Source organism: Mytilus edulis, chromosome 7, assembly GCF_963676685.1.
Source record: "Mytilus edulis chromosome 7, xbMytEdul2.2, whole genome shotgun sequence".
Taxonomy (NCBI): Eukaryota; Metazoa; Mollusca; class Bivalvia; order Mytilida; family Mytilidae; genus Mytilus; species Mytilus edulis.
In genome coordinates, this window is record NC_092350.1 from 53643344 (window position 1) to 53661609 (window position 18266).

The following is an 18266-nucleotide window of genomic DNA, read 5'->3' on the forward strand; positions in this document are numbered from 1 at the left end:
GCATATATCTCCCGGTTGATAAACTATTCAAGAAATAATAATAAAGAACGCTATCATGATGTGAATACTGATTGACTATTTAGGTAACACGGATATTATAACACTGTTAAATCCACCATCCAAACCTCTTTTTGTCAATTATTTAATTACGAAATTTGACTTTTCTCTAAATTTTGACCATATTAGAGCCGTTTTATGTGCCAAGTCAGGAATTTAACAGTTGTTGTCCATTCGTTTGATATGTTTTATCTTTTGATTTTGCCATTTAATAAGAGGCTTTCCGTTTCCTCGGAGTTCAGTTTTTTTATGATTTTACTTTTCACTATTAACCATTGGATGGGCACTTGACACTATTCTCGGATTTTTGTGGATAATATTAAAAGTATTTAACTAAAGGTTTAACAACTATTGTAGACTGTTGTTTTACCTTTTTGTCATCGTGTCTTTTTTGTTCTCTTCGATTTTTCTTATTGATAATTTCTGTTAATTTTCTTAGACTATAGTCTATGTTAGGATAACCTTATCAAGTATGATTGAAACAGAATATTTTCTTTAGTTAGATTTATAAAACATTGAGTGCATTTAAATAACGCAAAAACTCTGTCTAATTGTAGAAATAATTTTAGATCATTGTCCTGTTTTACTAAATATATCCATTGTATCCTTACACATTTAGCATCAATAGAAAAGACACATATAATTCATATTAGTTTTAATAGCTTGTTTTTAGTAATTATGTTTACAATACCCACTCATTATTCTACGATAAAACGATAACAGCGGATGCGTTATAGTATCTAAATGCTAAAGTAAAATATTAATAGTTGGACATAATGATTTTATGTTTAAATTTCGCTTTATAATTAACTGTTACGTAGTTTATACATATAGATATATTAAAACATTGTTCTTTTAAGGAACAAAATTAGAAATAATTCAAATATTTGAATATGTTTTGGTTAACCAATGACATTATTTGTATTTAATACAAGTATTGCCATACAATCATTAAAGTTTGATATTAGTAATAAAATAGGGTGTAATTATAGGTTTTTGAATTGTATTTAACAATGTATCAACGTAATAAGAATCTTTAATTATTTATTTTTCTGAAATTACATATTTGAACGCTTCTTTGTGTTTATGAACTATTATCTACATACATTGAAATTACAATATTCTATAGGATATAAAGGTTAATTTGTCGATGGATGTTCATGCTCTTATGTTAAAATCCAGAACGCAGAATTACATAAACTTTTCTTAGATACGAAGATTAAGATTTTATACGTCAGACACGCGTGTCGTCTACAAAAAGACTCATCAGTGACGATCAGTAATTAAATTTAAAACAATTTAAATAAAGTACTTATTAAAAGAGCACCGATGACTCCTAATTTCAATCAAGGTTTATCAAAAACAGTTAAGATAATCCATTCCTAAGACATTTTGTGGGAGGTATACATGCATTTCAAACTGGTATAAAAAGTAAAATCACAAAAATACTGAACTTAGAGGAAGATCAATTGGGAAAGTCCATAATCACATGGCAAAATCAAATAACAAAACGCATCAAAAACGAATGAACAAGAACTTTATTTTCTGAAATTACATATTTGAACGCTTCTTTTTGATTATAAACTATTATCTATATACATTGAAATTACAATATTCTATAGGATATAAAGGTTAATTTGTCGAAGGATGTTCATGCTCTTATGTTAAAATCCAGAACGCAGAATGCAATAAATTTTTGCTGTGCATGTACCGATTTATTATAGTCATAGATGAATACCCCAAATCCTTTGGTTCTATATTTCTCGAAGGATTTATATATTTCTGGTCCATATAAAAATATTCTACGTCAACTATAGTATATGAAAAAAACAGTCCTAGTCAACAGTTAGTACCGATAACAATCTTTGAGAAATAATCATGAAATTAACAATTTATAATCTAAAAGATTCATTTTTTATTCCCAAAAATGAAAATAACGTAGCGCCACTTGATGAAGTTTTAGTGATTTTTTAACGTTGATACCCAATCAAAACATTTTTTGTTGTACGCTTTTCCAAAATATTGTCACTAAAACGCAAGAACCTGAAACAGATTTTTTTTTCTATTTGGAAACAAAAATCAAATCTTACAATTTAAAAAATATGAATAATATCTCGAGACTGAATATATTAAGTATGTTTTGACTGTAAAGATTGTTGTCTGCAATTTTATTGCAGTGAAGCAATTGTACGACCTGTAAATATGCAGATTGTGTCTAGGTTTTTTATTTTAATATTTTCAACAGAGACTTGATTAACATGGCGTTTGTGGTGTGTGCTATAGAAGACATACATTCTGTCGATACATCATGCTATCTTCATAATAATTTAAGTACACAAAATATTTTAAAATGACGTCTTCAAAATTATTTATATTGTTAACTATTCACACGAGAGAGAGAGAGGTTAAGCGCTATAAAAGCCGGTTCAATCCACCATTTTCTATATTCGAAAATGCTTCTATCAAGTCAGGAATATGACAGTTGTTGTCCATTCGTTTGAAGTGTTTTATTTTTTTATTTTGCCATTTGATTGGGGACTTTCCGTTTTGAATTTTCCTTGGAGTTCATTTGACTTTTTACCCCTGTATTAATTTCGCTCATAGGGTATATACCGGGAGGATTATAAGTTCTATTGGTCTAGGAATGCTCAAATCACCACCAACATCGAGTGACATATTGTGTTTTCGTCTATCATTGCAATTTAGTTGAGGTTTCCGATTAACAACTGCTTAATGACGATTTTCTCTTATCGTATCTTAAACCAAGTTTTCTGCAATCGGTGCTGACCTGTACATCATCTTGACGCAAACGATGAACCAATTCAAATAAGTAACTATTTAATTGCGTATTACATTGTAATAATTACATTAGATGTATGTTTCATTACAATACGTTATTCTGATTGGCTAACTAGCAATCTCGTGATATTCCTTAATCACTTGTATCACTCAATAAAACTTCTCATTCATGATGACACGAGTGCACAGGTAAATGAAATAAAAACTTGATAAAAGGCGTGTTTTCATGATCCTATAGGTAAAAATGTAATTATAAGTATTGAATGCCTTTTTTGGTAACTTTATAGGGTTGTAAAAGCGTTGACCGTGCGCACATTTTAAGTATGAAGCGCTTCCGCGCTTCATACAAAATGTACTTCGGTCAACGCTTTTACACCCCAATAAATTTACAAAAAAAGGCATTCAATTCTTAAATAGTCACTGTAAGTTATCGATGCAAACCCACTACACCAATCAACATTTGAGTATAAAGAACTCGTTGCTCTCACAGTGATATATATGGATTCTTTAATCATATTAAGCATAGCTCTAGTCCATCTGATATTCCTTTGTTGTTATTATAGGATTATTTTATGCATATATCATTGCTCTCTTTGGTATTTCTTTAATTAAATCAATTCCATGAACCATTCGTTTTTAGATTTTACTATGTACATGACTTCCAGTTAATAAGAAATGAACAATAAATATGTCGCAGTTTTGAATTTTTCATCACGCAGTTGTTTGTTTATGACTTTCCTTGTTGACCGTTGCCATGTAATTTTCGCATCATTGCCTTGTTCCTGGTATATAGTATTGTAACTGCAAAATCATGCAAAATATTGAATGGAATTAATAAAAACTAATGTTACTAAGTTCAAATTTATTGATATCTTATATAGCAGAACTTTTCTGTTGATACACTACTTGAATCATAAAGAAAACCGTATCTCTTAAGAAATGTTTTCACATAAAACTATACAAATACACTTTCTTTGAAATGTTCGGATTTTCGTGCTATCCTTCTTCTTATTTGAGTTGGCCTTGCAATTGTTTTATTAAAGCACCACATATGAGTTTAATGTAGATGAAACGTGCATTTGGCGTACATAGTTATAAATCTTGCATCTTTGATGAGTTTTTAAAATTCAAATTTTATGGTTTAATTTTGAATTTCATAAGCTAACTAAGCAAGGCTGTAATAAATTTCAATTTACTTTTCTTCAATTTTATTTTGTTTACTATTCAGGTTTATATTCAAATGTACATTATATATTAAAATTTCACATATTGGAATTTAGATATCAGGAAAATGAGAAAAAAATTACCTCTAATCTACGATACTGGCCTTGCGGTCATAAAACTTTCGAGTCAGTTTTCCGTACTCGTATTCGAAAATCAACCAATCAAAATGCTGGATTTCATGTTTCGAGCATGATTTTTGTGCTCCAAGCACTGAGCAAAGTTTTATGACTTCAACGCCTGGTCTACTGATAGATGGCCTACTGGCCTACTACTTTTGAAGACAAAAACCAGATTATTGTTTTGAAAACTTAATTTTACAGTCGGAACGACTTAAATACACTGTATAGTCTGTCATTTTGAGGTTTTTATCGGATGCTATTTCATGGTGATTTTGCCCGCATCTTCTTGAATAATTTGGTATGTTGAATAGTTTAAGTTCTTCTTCCAAACAGCTGTTATCGTGGTCATGTAGGTCAGTTGCTCGACCTGCTGAACACTATGATGAAGTACTGGTCGATGAGTCGATGTCAGGAAGCATTATCAGGACCAAATTCATGAGACTGTGAAATGGGGGCTCATTATCCAACACTACGAATACAGGTTTACGGATGTCAGTCGGCATAACATTACTCTCCCATCAATTTGAGGTTTGGAGTGAATACTAACTCGGGCATTTACACTCATCGAATTTAAAACTTAACTGCGTTAAAATGGACTGGATTCTTAGAATAACAAAAACATATGAACACAGATTATAGGAAAAGATGTAAAACAAGATAATGCATGGTGCTAGATATCAAGAAATCATAACTTGTAGTTTAAATTAAGTACAACAAATTTATGATAGATATTGTCAAAAAATTTAAAACAACACGTATAATAATTTCATGCGCCCGAAGAGCTTTTCTGGATTTACCTTCAACGCTCAATGCCAAACATTTGAAATCCGAAGGATGTATAAGTACCGAAACAGTTGAAGAGCTATTTGATCAAAATACCTGAAAAAAATAGCCAAATTCATCTAAGGTCAATTTTGCCCGAGGAGTTGAATCCGTAGTTTCTTTATGATTTTAAAATGTATAAACGGACAATTTCAGAAAAGTTTTTGTTATAAATCATATGTCTTCTTAATTGTAGCTGCTAGTTGGTCATATAGCTCCTAAAATAAAATGCATGTATTTCTGTATCCTTTGCTTATCAAATGTTTGAGTTTAAGCTTTACAGGTGAATGTTAATCCAATAAATCGCTTCTAAAGCACAAAAATTAATTAAGTGTTAATTTCATTTATCCAAACATTTTGAATGCGTCAAACCATCCACCTTTCACCAAATTGAATAGACGTGGTGTTTCAAAATAACAAAATAAAAAGGCATTTTGATCATCATCTACAACATTTTCAATTAATAGTGATCGGAACATTTTGTTGTAAAGATGGTACAATTCTAATACAGCTGATTTATATCCACCAAAGAACCCTCCAGGAAAAGCTGGGTCAATACTTTCTTTATGTATTCTAATCCCATACTTTTTATAAATTTCCGTGTCGTGTAGTTGAATGAACGTTACTGTTTTGTTCAAGGCAAGAAGTCTTAATGGTGTCAATCCTTGAACATTACGAAATATGTTTGCATCGCCATGACCATAACCGCCATCTATCCAAAAGAAATGGGAGGAGTTGAATATGTTAACCTCCATTGCCTCCTTTAAGAAGGACAGCTTATTATTCATGAGAATGATATAGTCTACCGAAAACCCTTCTGGGTTTTGTAGCATGGTATTATTTTCTTTAAACTCATCTGTTTCCATTATGTTGTATATGATGTGTCTGTATCTTTCGAACTCAATTTTAGAAAATCGTTTCACAATAAACACAACATTTGAATGCAACAGATGTCCATATTCTTTTCTTATAAATTTTTCTGTAGATTTTTCACAAAAGACAACAAGTTTTGCATTCAGTTTCAAGATATGCAAAAAGTACTGGATATATGTCAGAAATGATCTTTTCCAATTGTTCCAGTTGCCTCTGCCAATGTCATAAATAGCTGTTACCAGTGTGGCAGAATTGTCATTATATCTTGTATCTAAAATCATAAGGAAAATCTAAAAAGTTAAAGACCTTAATAATAAATCAACATGTTTGATGTAGTTTACTATTTGATGTGATGAATTTTTTGTTTACTACATTTACGTATATTTTGTCTTTTCAGATATATGAATTTTGTAATTATCTTAAATTTATGAGTTTCATCTTATCGTTGTGAATGTAATAATGATTTTTTTACTGTTGAAAAACTATATGAATTTGCTAGTTTTGCCATTATGTTCGCAACAAACTCGCGGAAAATGAGATAATCAAAAAACGATATTCTAAAAAGAAATTTAAAATGATAGGACTGTATATGTAGATTAAATTTAATGAAGTTGTTTGTCTTTTGATCGCTTTTTGTTTTTCAAATTGCATTGTCATTTTATTTCCAGATAATGACTGTGCATGTCCCTTTCGTATCTTTACCTATCTTTTAAATACATTTTTATTTAGAACAATAACAATAAAAGAGAGAATGGTATCAATATTTTAAGTGTAACATACCCTTCATCAATGTTCATTAAAGATATTTAAAAATATATAGAACAAAGGATAACAGATAAGGAATCACATCATGCACATATTCAATTTATCACTATCAAACGAATGACAAAGTTTGCAGTCTAAACATTAATAGATGGCGTGAACAGCTTGCGATACAAAGCAGGAAGTACAATAAGAGCCTTTATCGCTATTTTGTGCATTTTTCCTTTGATCTTTTTTTGTGATAATTTTTCATATCAAGCTACTGGCTTGAGATGGAAAATTATCGCTAAAAACTAAGGAGGCACGTGGCGTTGCTAATGAAATTAACATGAAATTGACAACGTCGTCATAGGTAAAATAGCGGTAAACAGATTATCATTGGTCAACTCAACTCGATTGCGTTTCTCGCTTTCGCCGTCCCGGCTCAAGCGAAAAAAGCAATCTCGTTGAGATGAACAACGATAATATATAATTATTATAACTCCGAAATTACAAATGTTTTAGACTTCCAAATTAATGTTTATTTTATAGATAGTTGAATTGAATAGGTCAACTAACAGAACGAACCAAACGACTCCGGATATGCAACACAGAGTCTGTGATACAGCACATGCAAATAAAAATGTTCTACCAATATGCATTGTAGCAAATACGTCATATTAATAAGAACAAGTGCGAGGATTTCCAATGGGTCAACTATTCTTAAAAGACCAAGGGTAAGGAAATGATAAACTAGGGGACGCTGCTCGTCCTTTAATAATTCCTATGCTATTTATAGTGCAATTTACGATATGAGTTTTCATATCTTTGAAGGACTTAAAATATCAGGGTGCAGTTCGTATGTTGATACCATACTTTATAATACTAAAAAAACACAGCTAACCTAAAGCAAAACACTGAAGGATAAACAAGCTTGGAAGAAGATAACCAACGGCTTTTATTAATTTACAGCCAGTATGCCTTGAATGGTCAAAACAATGTAGCTACGTTTAACATGTGTATAAATAGCTAAACCCTACCATCATTTATGAGACAGTGGTATGACAGCATCACACTAGAACATAATTTAAATCTGTTGGAAATAACTTGTTTAATCAAATCTGTGAAACAGACACGAACACCATCGGTTTCAAAAGATAGATGTATGATAAATATGGCTAATATTTCAAGTAAAGTCTTGCAAATATGTGATGGTATTGTATATTTCCTTGTCCAAATCTAGACTGTATTTTTGGCTGTGTTTTTATACATTTTAAGCAAACGTTTGAGTAAATGATTCCCTGATATGTTGAGAAAAGTATTTTGAGTTTTTCTTATAATGATTCCGTGAAAGCTCTTTAGTAATTTAATAATTCTGCCATCAAACTATTGTTTTTATCTTTAGTATTAGGTCAATGTCTTTTTTGGAGCACTGTATGTCTACAAGTTATTGCAGACTATTATCGAAACACATTATAGGAAAATTCTTAAGCTACAAAAAGCCAAATTACATTCACAGTAAACGCACAACACTTTTTATTGAACTATGAATCAATATATTCATTTGCAACTATTCATATTCCCATTTAAGCTTGTTCAGCTCATCAACATTTACTTAATCTGTTTGATTCTGAAATAATGAGTGTCCAAAGGCAAAGTCTAACCATACCAATACCATTATTGAAATTGACCCCTAGAGAATCAAAAAGTGTAACAGTTTAATATTATTACACCAAAGGTGAATAATTGGTCGTTGAGGACTTTTCAAATGTTCATACATTATGTTGATAAATTACCCACACCATTCGCACTTTATATGAAAGTTTTTTTTAACTTGCCTTTCATAGAAACATCTCCAGAAGCTGCTTCTCTACACAAATAAAGGAAGATAACATATATCACTAGACCCATGCTTTATTTGAACAGTCGTTTGACCATTAATCTTACTTGACTACAGATAAGAAGATAACAGATGTTTTCATACAATTGTACTGCCTTATCTAGTAATAATACAAGTAGATGTGACCAAAGCGACCGTACTGACCTCACTATAGCATACAATATCAGGAACAACCATACACAGACATGATTCTTATCAACGCAGACATCTGGTAATAGCAGATATACACTATGTAGAGTTCAAACAATTGTGTTTAAATCCGTTGTATATGGCATCCACTGAGTTTTAGAAGTAAAAATCGTTTGCACGCAGTAAACTATATATTACAAAACACAACGTACTTAAAGACTTAACAACTGATGACACCAGTTCTATCATAGAGTTTAATTCTGTAGAAAGTTATGCATTGTTTCTGTTTATGATATATACGGCTTGTAATTTCATTTTTTATTTGGTTTCGTTTCTATTGTTTGTAAGATGACATTTGTTATTATCTCCCTGTTCTCTTTTTTCTAAATAACGTAATCATTTATTATTTACTTTGGCCATTTATCGGGTACATCCGAGGCATAAAAAGACTATTTATTCTGCTTACTTTCAAACATCTCTTCCATTAAAAAATATTGACATACTACACGTAACTCATTTATAAGTGAACATTATATTTTTATAAATAAACGTAGGAATCCACATTTAGGAACACATCATTCCTGTTTATACTTTATTTGTTTTTCTCACACATTTTTGCAATCTATTGGAATTTTAAGCCCCTGTTATACAAGTGATAACTTTGTTTAGCTTTAAAACCAGAATAAATACACCTTTTTCTACATAAAGAAATGCCTATATAAAGTAAAAAATATGACAGTTGTTTTCCTTTTGCTATAAGTGTTTGAGATTTTGAATTTGAAATTTTATAAAAAAAACTTTCCGTTTTGAATTTCCTTAGGCAATGTTAGGAGTGTTTTTTTTTTTTATTAGGTCTTTCCACTTTTCTGTGGAAAGACCTATTGTTTTTCTTCTGATTATTTTTTTTTTTCTTCCGCCTAATTTTGTTCTTGCGATAAACATTTGTTTCGCAATATGTCGCTTAGATATTTTGTATATGATATCGAACAGTTTATGCGCTTTTGAAATTTACCCTGCGTAAACGAATACTTTTCTTTGTAGGAGTTATCTCCCCAAACACTGTTTTCCTTGTTATGGCATCTCCTTCGCAACCGTTAAAGATTATGACAAATTTATTTTACAAAATTGTTCGTTACATCCTCAGTAATTTTTGGCGTATTTGGATCGAAGCGATTCGAAGAAATTTTATAGGAGTTATCTATCTTTTCGGAATAAATTTGTCGGTATGTTTTTTTAACTCATAAACCGTTAACCGTATAACCCTGGAATGTTTTTATTTGAGTCCCCTGATTCCTAACTTAGAAAATTAGGTCAAGGTCAAAGGTCAAGGTCATATTTTAGATTTTCATATGTCTTTGATTTCCCTATAACTCTTGAACGGTTATAGATACAAAAAAATTAAGCAGTGAAAAATGCTTGGTACTTCAAGGGGCAACTTTTTTTACAATGACTATATTGGTTTTACCATCATGTAAGGGACATAACTCCCATCGATGGTTTTTAAAAGGCCATTTTTAGGCAAAACTCTTAAACAAAAGGTCCTTGACCCATAGGGTCTTTTGCAATGACCTTGTGAAGCAATGACCTTGACGAAGGTTACAAGGTCAAAGGTCAAGGTCATCAAATTATGTGGTTTTGGCACTATTTAAACAGTTTTATGTGTGTTTGAATTTCAACCAACCAACCAACCAACAAACCAATCAATCAATCAATCAATCAATCAATCAATCATGATCATGATCAATCAACCAATAATGATCATGATCAATCAATCAATCATGTTTCCGTCTCATGTGTTTCTTATAGGGTTCAACCAACCAACCAACCAACCAACCAATCAACCAATCAATCAATCAATCAATCAATCATGATCATGATCAACCAATCATGTTTCCGTCTCATGTGTTTAATATAGGGTCCAAGATCTTCTTTGTGTCTTTTTCCGTGTTTCAATTGACCCTATCCAATGTGTTTAACCAACCAACCAACCAACCAACCAACTAATCAATCAATCAATCAATCAATCAATCAATCAATCAATCAATCATGATCATGATCAATCAATCATGTTTCCGTCTCATGTGTTTAATATAGGGTCCAAGATCTTCTTTGTTTCTTTTTCCGTGTTTCAATTGACCCTATCCAACGTGTTTAACCAACCAACCAACCAACCAACCAACTAATCAATTAATCAATCAATCAATCAATCAACCAATCAATCAATCATGATCATGATCAATCAATCATGTTTCCGTCTCATGTGTTTAATATAGGGTCCAAGATCTTCTTTGTTTCTTTTTCCGTGTTTCAATTGACCCTATCCAACGTGTTTAACCAACCAACCAACCAACTAATCAATTAATCAATCAATCAACTAATCAATCAACCATGATCATGATCAATCAATCATGTTTCCGTCTCATGTGTTTAATATAGGGTCCAAGATCTTCTTTGTTTCTTTTTCCGTGTTTCAATTGACCCTATCCAACGTGTTTAACCAACCAACCAATCAACCAACCAACCAACCAACTAACCAACCAATCAATCAATCAATCAATCTGTATGACTGTTTAATCATGACAGTTTATTGAAGGAACAAACTCTCAATTATTCAAGAAAAATTGAAATTTAATATTGTTCTTACGTCACTTCTGAAAAAAAAATCCACATGTTCTCTGAAACTACAAGTACAATCGACCTCAAAATTTGCAGTCAGCAGGGCATACATGTACTAAACGTTTATAAAAAAACTTGGTGCAGATATCTCTCAAAGCTTTTCCTAGAGAAAAGAAATGGCAATGCCGTAAAAATAGCTTGCTAGGTCCGTAAATCTCAGTAAAAACCTACAATAAAATGTCCGCTCCGAGTTTGAAATACTAATCTGTGTTACAAACAGGTGCTGAAAAATGTACATTATCAGAAAATAATCAATAAATGTGTTTTAAAGTTACACCGGATCAATTAAATCCAAAACATGCACTACTTGTGAACTGTCATCAAAATGTCAATTTCCTAAAATGACAAAAGAAATTACATTGTGTACATTCCATCTCTATAGATGTTGTCTGTTTAACGTCCCCACCTAAAAAGAAATAAAAAGACTATCTTTTCGTTATTATAAACCCGTGTCACGTGATGTGGCGCGCGCGCTGTACCTAAAATAAAAGAACAACTTTCCAAACTAAACATGAAACTTCTCCGGTAACAATAATATAGACCCCATACAGAAACAAACAAACAAACAAACAAACAAACACCCCCCAATTCAATTAATTTTACAGGGGGAAAGACCCCCTACAATTGCTTTTTTAAAGCAATTGATTTATATTTATTATTATTTTACTTTTTATAATCCAAATTGACGTTCAGTTAAAACAGGTATTTATATAAATGTAGAACCCTTTACATTTTTATTTTTATGTATATTTTGAGGTTCTATGTGTCTAATAAATAATATACAAATATATAAAATAATATAAGATCTTTTTAACTGTTGCTCAGATTAGAAGAAACTGAATTTGACTAATGTCTGCAGTCTTACATTTTTACCTGAATTGTCTGGTCTAAATCTTATGATTGTTTTTATTCCTGATTGTAACCTTTTGATTTGATGTGATCATGATTTTGCATGGCGTGTGATACATGCATACAGCAGACACAAATCTGACAATTTTGTCATTTTTGTTTTATTAGTTAAACAAAGAAATGGTTTTATCTTTTCATTGGATCCTTTGAATACAGTATGTCTTTAATCGAATTTTGATTTAAAATGTTGAAAATTTAAATATCAATTCTTTTCACCCTTTTCAACCTTCAAACAAGTTATTGTGAATCTCTACTTCAATCTGTAATTATCTTTGAAAATTTGATTATATGTTTGAATATCAAATCAAACCTTTGAAATGTGTTTTATATTGATGTGCATATGAGGTTTTTTTAAGGCGTCTTTCAGTAGCATTTTATTAAAGTTAATTGTTTATTTATATTTGAGTTAAAATTTCAAATAAATTCAATAGAAATACGAATGCATTTAAGTGAAGATGTAAATCAATTTCAAGTTTTAGCTACGCAGTCGTTTTGAAAAAAAGCATTTTGTTAATTTCCCAGGAGTACTGTTTCGTGGGTTAATTTATTTTCATTCAAGAAGCCATGCGAAGTAATCTTTTCTCAAAAATTGATTTCAATCAGCATAGAAGTAGAAAGCTTCAACGACTTTAAGGCAACGATGTTTTAACTTTTTAGAGGGGTATGTTTTTTTTCTGAAAATTAAATTGTTGTTCCCTTACAAGATTTTGCTAACAATTTGCAACAGTCACTGTTTTTGTTAAGCAGCAAATTTAAATATTGCCGTTACAAAACTGAAATAGAAAGTGTGAATATACGAAGCGCTAACATAACCTTGATACAGTATTTATTAGATTATTAGATTTGGAGTCTTAATTTGTGAAGGAATATATCCTCGTTCATCGGCCTTTATTTTCTTAACTTTCCTTTTTTTTAAATTGTATTTGCTTTTTGATAATTCAATTTGAAAACCGAATTAAAATATTGCATTTCAAATTTTCAACATTTCAAACAATTTTTTATTGATCTAGAATTTTGCAACGTCAATGGCCTTTCTTAGATACATAAATTAATCATAATTGAAACAGGAAAACTTTTTAAAATAGTAATCTTCATTACAAAATGCATCGAGGATTTTCTGTAACACTTACAGTACTGTAGTCCTTCAAGACAAACTTTAATGTATATTTCGCATTGTTTCATCTACGTTCCACTTCTTTTAAATGCAATGAAACTGCAAATCATCAATTTAAATTAAATGTTAAGAAACTATCAATACGAACGACCGACGCGCACCAAATATTACTTAAAGATCTCACCATGCATCTCTCTCCATGTACATTTTTATATTTATAAGAATATATCGTATCATACCAAGATGATACAAACATGAATGCTTTTTTATATTAACTTCAAATACACATCTATTCATGTCAATTAAGATTGAAATCGTACGCATCTACCACATGCGAATTCCAACATTGCAAATTTTCGAAAGGCTTGTAGTATCAAAGTTGGAATTCTATAGACCACTCGGCTACGGAGGCTCCTAAATTACCTTTGAAATTTTTATTGTAGTTTACAACGATTGTATAGAATTTAAAAAATACCTATTGATTACGACAATTTTGTTTCTTAAATGTGATCGATTGTAGAAAACATACATTTTTTGATTTGTTTTAAAATACTAAAGCTTTTCCACCTCAGGAAGAGATTACCTTAGCTGTATTTAGCAAAACTTTTTGGAATTTTGGTCCTCAATTCTCTTCAACTTCGTACTTTATTTGGCCTTTTTAACTTTCTTGGATTTGAGCGTCACAAATGAGTGTTTTTTAGACGAAACGCGCGTCTGGCGTAAATACAAAAATTAATCCTGATATATATGATACATTGGATTTTCATTTTGGTTTTGGTATTGATTGGTCAGTTGTTCCGTTTTATACATGTATAAACATGATACATGCGAAAGATGATATGATGTACCTATATTTTTTTAAAAATGTTGTTATGTCCCTACATGCCAACAAAAATGATCATCTAAAATTATAGCCGTATAATTATATACGTCAGACGAGCGTTTCGTTTATTAAAAAATATTCAAATACGCTCCAATAATTGATTATATCTTTTGTCAATAAAGACAAAGACCTTTTAAAATGCATTCCCGTGGTGTTTTCTACATAAGTCGTGTTATTTTTCAAGTCTACCATTATTAACAGAGTTGCATATAACAAAAACATTTCTAAGTGCTTGTTTTCCACAGTTTGTACAGGTATATAACGGGGGGGGGGGGGGGGGGGGCTGGGAACAGTAGCTAGTGTACATCAGTAATCAGTATTTACAACATAGCATTTTTAATATTTCTAAAAAAGTACGTAAATTTTAAGAAACTGAGATTCAATCTCCTTCAAGAAAAGTTGAAAAAATGCGATGAATATGAGTAATTTGTGTTGTCTCCTTTTGGACATGAAATATGACGTTTTTATTTATTGTCTTCAACTGTTTATGTTTATTAGTTCCATTAAACATCAATGAGAAAAGCTCTTTGTATGATTACATTTATAAAGTGTGCTTTACATGTACCTTACTTAAGGTATACAACTAATTATTCATAATTTTATTGCTTTCTATGGTAATACCTGCATAATTTTAATGCTTAAGTTTAAATAACAGGCATTTAATGTCAAAACTATACCTTCTCCTGACTTGTGCTGAAAAATTCAACATACTTTTAATTCTATACGAGAGCTTAATGAGAGATTTATGAGTTTGACTGTCCCTATGGTATCTTTCGTCCCTCTTTTACTGATTCCAGGAAGTGTAATAATGCTTCAGTATTATCGAAAGACACTTTGTAGAAGGGTCTTACAGGAATTATAAGTCTTCAAGCTTTCATTTGATACCGAACTACCTCTTTTGATAGAGATAGAGCTATGCATAAAAACTATTTTGTTTAAAATATTTACTACTTTCTTGTATTTTCTTTCGACCGGGCCTTAATTAGTGGTTCTGTACTTTCAACTTTAACAAAAATATAGGCATTAAAACCAAAATACATTTCGTCTTTCCAGAATGCCAATTTTTGTTTTATCAGAATGTAAACTTCAAGTAGTTTATATTTTAAAAAAAGCGAACTTTTATAAGAATTTGGGTAAGAAGACTTGCATATTGAAATATTTGGCATACAACTCTATTTGTAATTTGCTGTTAAAATAATTTTATCGTGTATGTTATAATTTATAATAACACTTTTAACATTCAATTTAAGTATTTTAAGTGTAAATTGCGTGATTTGGTATTAACAATGTATTATTAACTGATGGACGACATTACTTTCCCTCTGTGAGCCTCTGACATTCCTTAGTGTTCTGTTTGACTAACTACGTCACCTAGTAACCAGTGTTATGATGACCTTTTTCAGATTTCAGTTGGGGATAAAAACGTCATATATACCCCAATAGTTTCCTGAATATATACTGACATCTTTGTGTTGTTATCCAATCACATATCTCGACACATTTGTAATCCGACATCGACAGGGTGAGCATCTTCTGTTGTTCATGCTGCTTCCTCCATGTCAATTCATTTTCTGAAGAAAAAATGACACAATCGGTTAAATTACAGATCAGAGGACAGAGTATACTGTATAATAAGATCATACATTTTTTTTAAGTATAATGGTCAATTTATTGTATTACGATTACGATACGTAATTGACATATCTTACGTATGAAACAATACAATCTGACAGAGTAGTTAACATCATTTGACAAAAACAAGTAATACTCTTGGGAAATTAAAGATGTAATTTGAAAATTAATTTTGTACATTGAACTTGTTGGTTTAATCAAGCATACAGTTTTGATGAGTAACACACATGCACAACATTTAAAAGATCCTTAATTGGTATGATCAAGTTCAATGTCTTCTAAAACATTCACTCCCATTAAAAAAAGTTTTGGAAGAGTATTCATTGCTTTGGGCAGGAACTTTCAATAGTGCATTAGACTTTGCAATGTTTTATGATAAAGCTTCGAGGTTCCCGGAAAAAAAGATTTCATATTCTGACATCGGACTCGCACTTCTTTTAAGCTAAGTTTTAGTTAAAGTATTGTCGTGTGTTTGTTTATTCTATTTTAAATTAGCTGATAGTATAAGGAAGGGTTAAGCTCACATAACACATGTTTAATCCCCCAAAAAACTTTGCGTCTGTTCCAAGTCAGAAGCTCTGCTCTTCGTTAAAATATTTCTTTAAAATTCAGTTAATTAATTTTAAATATACTGGAATTAAGTGTGACGTCCATTTTCAATTAAATAATACACATGTTTGTTGAGGGGTCAGCTGAATCCCGCCTCCTGGTACGGAACGGTATTGCAATGTTGAGGACCCATTGGTGGCATTGGGATAATGTTCTCATCTTTGGTCGTGTTGTTTTGTTGATACGTTCCACATTTCAATTTTCATTTTTTATTCTGAAGGGTTTACAAACAAAAATGTGACACAGCAAGTTGAAGAGAGAAATATTTCTAAAAAACGTTTTAACCAATGCATATTTTTAGCTTTCAGGCAAAATAATTTCGTATTTAGTAGGTCAGTGCAATATCAAATCTAACAGCTAGCCTGTATATGATGTTAAACTTTTTAATAAGATATTATCTTTAAATTTGAAATTATTTGATTTTTTCATACTCTTATGCCGAGCATTTCATTCTCTTTACTTTAAAACAGTAATTTAAAATATCACTATCAGTCCCTTGATCTTCATGTTGGTTTTGAACAATGATGGTTTCTTGTTTATAATTATCTTACTAGTAAAAATTTCTTTTATGACTACCATATGTCGGAACCATTTGTTAGTTACCATACTTGCTTTATTTTTTTTAATTAACCATTTAAAGTTATCACTTTATTATGGATTACTGTAAGACATAAAGAACCATTGTCAACCGGTTTGTCTAAAGAGTAAAATTATTTAAATATCTACAAAGATAAATTTTCAACGGCAAAATATATAACTTTCATCTTTGTTGTAAAAGTAATTGATGTTTCGCAACAACTGAATTAGTTAATGGCCAAAGAATCCACGTTTATATTTTAATGAAAAGAAAAGGTCTTTTCTTCTTTCAGCAATTATATTTTTCTGATTTTTTTCTTTAATATATTTTTAAAGACAAAAACAGGTTAACCTCTGTTATAATTGTCTTCTATTTATGGATCTTTTATTATATTACATCTCATTCTCTTTGATAGCTTGAATAATAAGAATGTTTTAAAACCTTATCTGCACTTAAACAAAATTGACAGTACCTGCACGTTATCAATTATGGTCTGACGAATAGAAACACAGAAACACAGAAGTTATTTGAGGAAAAAATGGTTGATAGAGACATATTCCAGTTCGAATAAAATAGGTGTTTCTTAGTTGGTTTTCTTTGTTTTAATAAGCGTTATATAAGCTGTATATCTAATCATAAGACACGTTGATCGAAACAAACGTTATACGGATAAATAAACATCTGCACTATTGCATGTATTGATGGCGTCAGTCTGATGATAATAATACTTCTTTTTGTCAAGTACAGAAAAAGCCGTATTAGCACATTGTTTATTCCATAACATGCACGTTAGATGCAAATAGCTTACGACTCACCAAACTCTGCAATTATTTTTATGCATGAAATATGTCTATTTATCCATTTATTGCAATAACTTGTTTCCCAATCTACTATTAATAAACATGTTTATATAAACGGACTTGTTGTTCGGTGTGAGCCAAGGCTCCGTGTTGAAGGCCGTACCTTGACCTATAATAATGGTTTACTTTTATAAATTGTTATTTGGATGGAGATTTGTCTCATTGGCACTCATACCACATCTTCCTATATCTATGTTTAAATTTTCAACGGCAAAATATACAGCTTTAATCTTTTCGTTAAATTTGAAACAACAATTTAAAATATCTTACATGTACATTATAAAATGTTTGCCCTATTGAAAAATGATTCAAATACCACATTTAAGACAACCAACGTAGGTA

The 18266-nt window shown here is 30.7% G+C and overlaps 1 protein-coding gene across 1 annotated transcript; it reads right to left on the reverse strand.

Annotated features, from left to right (window-relative positions):
* Positions 1–4186: 4186 nt before the first annotated feature.
* On the reverse strand, positions 4187–8546 carry LOC139483214 (protein HtrL-like). Its single transcript, XM_071267246.1, has 2 exons — positions 8474–8546; positions 4187–6165 (listed from the first exon to the last, which is right to left on the reverse strand). Exons 1-2 carry the CDS (start codon positions 8544–8546, stop codon positions 5366–5368), a joined length of 873 nt encoding a protein of 290 aa, XP_071123347.1. The 3' UTR covers positions 4187–5365.
* Positions 8547–18266: the final 9720 nt, after the last annotated feature.

Bases quoted from the DNA above. Each gene is read 5' to 3' on its own strand.
- LOC139483214 (XM_071267246.1), bottom strand. From the start codon at position 8,546: ATGGGTCTAGTGATATATGTTATCTTCCTTTATTTGTGTAGAGAAGCA. The intron at 6,166-8,473 runs GCAAGTTAAAAA...TTATGATTTTAG, and splicing joins TGGAGATGTTTCTATGAAAG to ATACAAGATATAATGACAAT.